Raw genomic sequence first — 3,311 nt, 5'->3', positions numbered from 1 at the left:
CGATGAAATCTGACTCAGACCAGTCGCGCTGAGGTGTGGGTACTGCTGAGTGCTGGCTCAGCCGAAACACCTCTACAGTAAGAGCGCTTATTGAAGACGTGGGTATAGCTACATGGTGTGCTTACTTCTTGCTGACCTATCTACCAATCAATCTCGTGCACGTGTTGTGCAGATAATATTAGATTTACTACACAGCCTAATGTAGGTTATTTAGGGAGTGGTGATGTCTGAAAAATGTATATTAAGATCCACAAAACCTATCAGCCGACAGACTGTAGATTTTTCGATTTCCTCTCTCAGCAACTGACAAATAACACAAAAATCAACTGAGACGATGCGCTTCCAATTGTCCGAAGTCCATCATGACGCGGACGAATTCGAGGAATTAGTTGCTTGCGAGGTAGCGAGCTTCGAGCATCCCCAACAATCAATCTTCAGATTTTTCTATCCCATATTTGGCCATGAATCTGCGGCACAAAAACAAACAGCCTTCCGGAATCTGGTCGAGCTGCAACGCCAGTGGTCTCGCGATGATCCAGACGTGGTGTGGGTTAAGGCTATTGACACAGAGAAGAACAACAAAATCGTCGGCGGCTTGTTGATGAAGGTCCACAAGAAGAGCCCACCTGCTCACAAGGACGATGACAGGCATAAATCTGCCTTCTGGTATTCTGCCGGTAGCCGACGGAAGTATATCGATGAGTGCCTGCGCATATTTACGGCCCCGCATGAGAAATTCATGCAGAGGCCGCATGTCTGTAAGTTCTGCGCTGAGTGAGAGTCTGGAAAGTCTGCAATTAACAAATTCATAGACCTATATATTGGCTTTGTCCTCCCTGAATATCGACAACAAGGAGTTGCCGACAGGCTTCTCGCTGATGCATGTCGCCGGGCAGATGAACTCGAAATAGAAGCGTGGCTTGAATCCGTGGTGGCCATGGGTGTTCCGATTTACATGAGGCACGGCTTTATTCCCTTCCGTAAGCACACGGTAGAGCCACAAACTGAAAAACCAGACGACGAATGGAACGATATGGAGGAGAAAATGCAACCTCTGCGATTTTGGCCAATGTGGCGACCTCCCCATGGCAAGTTTGTCCCTGGGGAGACAAACCCACCTTGGAATGAATTCATGAGTAGCATGTTGAGCAGGCTGTAGCTCCTACCAGCATTCCCCTTTTCAGTGGTTCATATAGATTGAATTACTAGGCTATCGTGTGTGAGAATGACGACTGCCAGAGCCGAGAGTAACAGTTAAGCCTCTGAAATAGTTTTACATTGTCAACTTTGGTGAACATAATCCGAAGCTGTCCTGATGCAGCTAACTAGACTCGACGCAGTCTAGCTTATTCTCGAAGCAGGCATATATAGACTTATATTGGACTGCCAGCGCTCGGCACGACCGTAGCTTAAGAGTCATCATAAGGTAAGAATCAGCCAGCCATCGAATACATTGACGCCGAATCAGACCAAGCGACCCACAATGACTTATGAGAATATATAACAGTTAAAGTCCCCACGGGAGGAGCAACTCAGGCCACCGATTGAAAATACTACTTTGAAGAACCATGTTCACAGGCCTATTTGCAAAAGTTACATCCTCCTTTCTAGGCCCAACCCAAGGTTCCTCCTATATCGAAGATGACTATTCAAATATTGTCAGGGATTTGAGAGAATGGATTATGTCAGATTCGAAACGGAGGGACGATTTTGAAGTCGCAATCACCACAGCTCGTTCACACAATACAGCTGAGATGCAGGACATTCAATGCCTAGAAGATTACTTTCGATTTATCAACGACCAGCTTCATTGGATACCAAGTGAAGCTGCACAACCCAAGGACATCCTCTCTCGGATATGTAAGGTGTGGTATGTTCTTGACCAGCCCTCTGTCGCCGCTTATCAGGGCCCGACTCGGCCATCATCTGAGCCGGAAGAAAACTACCAACATGACAAACTCACCTGGCTCTCGGACTGGATGGTGGAATTCAGTAAAGGTATTGGGACATTTATGGATTCGCCTGCTTCCGCAGCGTCACTGGACACGTTCAGGGCGAGCCCTGCGTACAATATAGAAGACTACATCGAGCCTCGCGGAGGATGGAGGACGTTTAACGAGTTCTTTTGCCGCAACGTCAAGCCTGGCCGACGCCCCATTGCTGCCATTGGAGACAACGCAGTTCTGACATGTCCCGCCGACTTCGCGTTTGAAGAACTTCATCCCGTCTCAGCGGATTCCTCCGTGACCACGAAAGGACTCAAGTGGCGGATCGCCGAACTGCTCGATGACTCGTTCTACAAGGAGCGTTTCGCCAATGGGAAATGGTTGCATGGCTTCCTAGACGTGAACGACTATCACCGAGTACATGCACCTGTAAGCGGAACAGTCTTGGAGGCTCGAACAATTGTCGGTCGAAACTATATGCAAGTCTACGCTACAGCCGCACAAACGAACATATTCGGTGACACAGCCGGCGCAGTGCTTAGTGTTCGCAACGAGACAGGTTACCAGTTTTGCCAAGCAAGAGGACTGATTGTGCTGGATACAGGCGCTGGTCTCGTTGCCGTGTTGCCTGTCGGTATGGCCATGGTGTCATCAGTCATCCTCACTGCAGATGTTGGCGCACAACTGCATAAAGGTGAAGAGCTGGCGTATTTTCAATTTGGGGGTTCGGATGTTGTTCTGATCTTTGAGGAAAGGCTGAAGGTTGACATTACTATGGTACGGGGACAGCATTATAGGATGGGCATGGAAATAGGTTATTGCAAGTGTCCTTAATTTGAGTTCGTTCTTTAGGACCTTCACATCTATGTTCTCGGTCCAAATGCACTACATAGACGTGGCTTACCAACTCACACATAGATGCCCGCTCTGCCAACAGTTAATAGGATTCGCATAGGTAGGATTTCCAGCAGCATCACCATCCCCTGTACGACCTTGGATTACTGCGAAGCTGTCCATGTTTAAAGTCCATGAATTCTGATGCTGAATAATAAGTATCTGCTCATATACAATAAGATGTCCTTGGGATAACTATGAGGGGATTCGGGTGATACACCTAAACCGAAGTCCATCACCATATATTTACATACGCGACTCTGATCTTTCAAATACTGACCCGCCGGCTGACCGTCCTAGACCCCTAGTCTCTCCCATGTAAGCTCGAAGATGTATCCACAACTGATGAGTATGCTAAACTCGATCCGTCTGCTGCAATGGCCTCTGTAAAAGACCGAGGGTGGTAGCTAGAGCTAGCATACGTAGTCTCAAAGCCCTGACTGTAGAGTACATCTAAAGGCATGAATTCAT

At 47.8% G+C, this 3,311-nt stretch overlaps 2 protein-coding genes across 2 annotated transcripts; both read left to right on the top strand.

Moving 5' to 3' along the window:
- Positions 1–334: 334 nt before the first annotated feature.
- On the top strand, positions 335–1,159 carry Aud_002313 (uncharacterized protein; the record flags this gene model as incomplete). The annotated part of the gene is made up of 2 exons (XM_043296312.1): positions 335–758; positions 813–1,159. 2 exons carry the CDS (start codon positions 335–337, stop codon positions 1,157–1,159), a joined length of 771 nt encoding a protein of 256 aa, XP_043152247.1.
- Positions 1,160–1,568: 409 nt separating this feature from the next.
- Aud_002312 (phosphatidylserine decarboxylase) lies at positions 1,569–2,780 on the top strand (the record flags this gene model as incomplete). Its single annotated transcript, XM_043296311.1, has 1 exon — positions 1,569–2,780. One exon carries the CDS (start codon positions 1,569–1,571, stop codon positions 2,778–2,780), a length of 1,212 nt encoding a protein of 403 aa, XP_043152246.1.
- Positions 2,781–3,311: the final 531 nt, after the last annotated feature.

This window comes from Aspergillus udagawae (assembly GCF_001078395.1).
Source record: "Aspergillus udagawae IFM 46973 DNA, scaffold_13, whole genome shotgun sequence".
Classification (NCBI taxonomy): domain Eukaryota; kingdom Fungi; phylum Ascomycota; class Eurotiomycetes; order Eurotiales; family Aspergillaceae; genus Aspergillus; species Aspergillus udagawae.
Note: the sequence above shows the minus strand (reverse complement) of the source record. Positions and strands in the feature narration are given on the sequence as shown.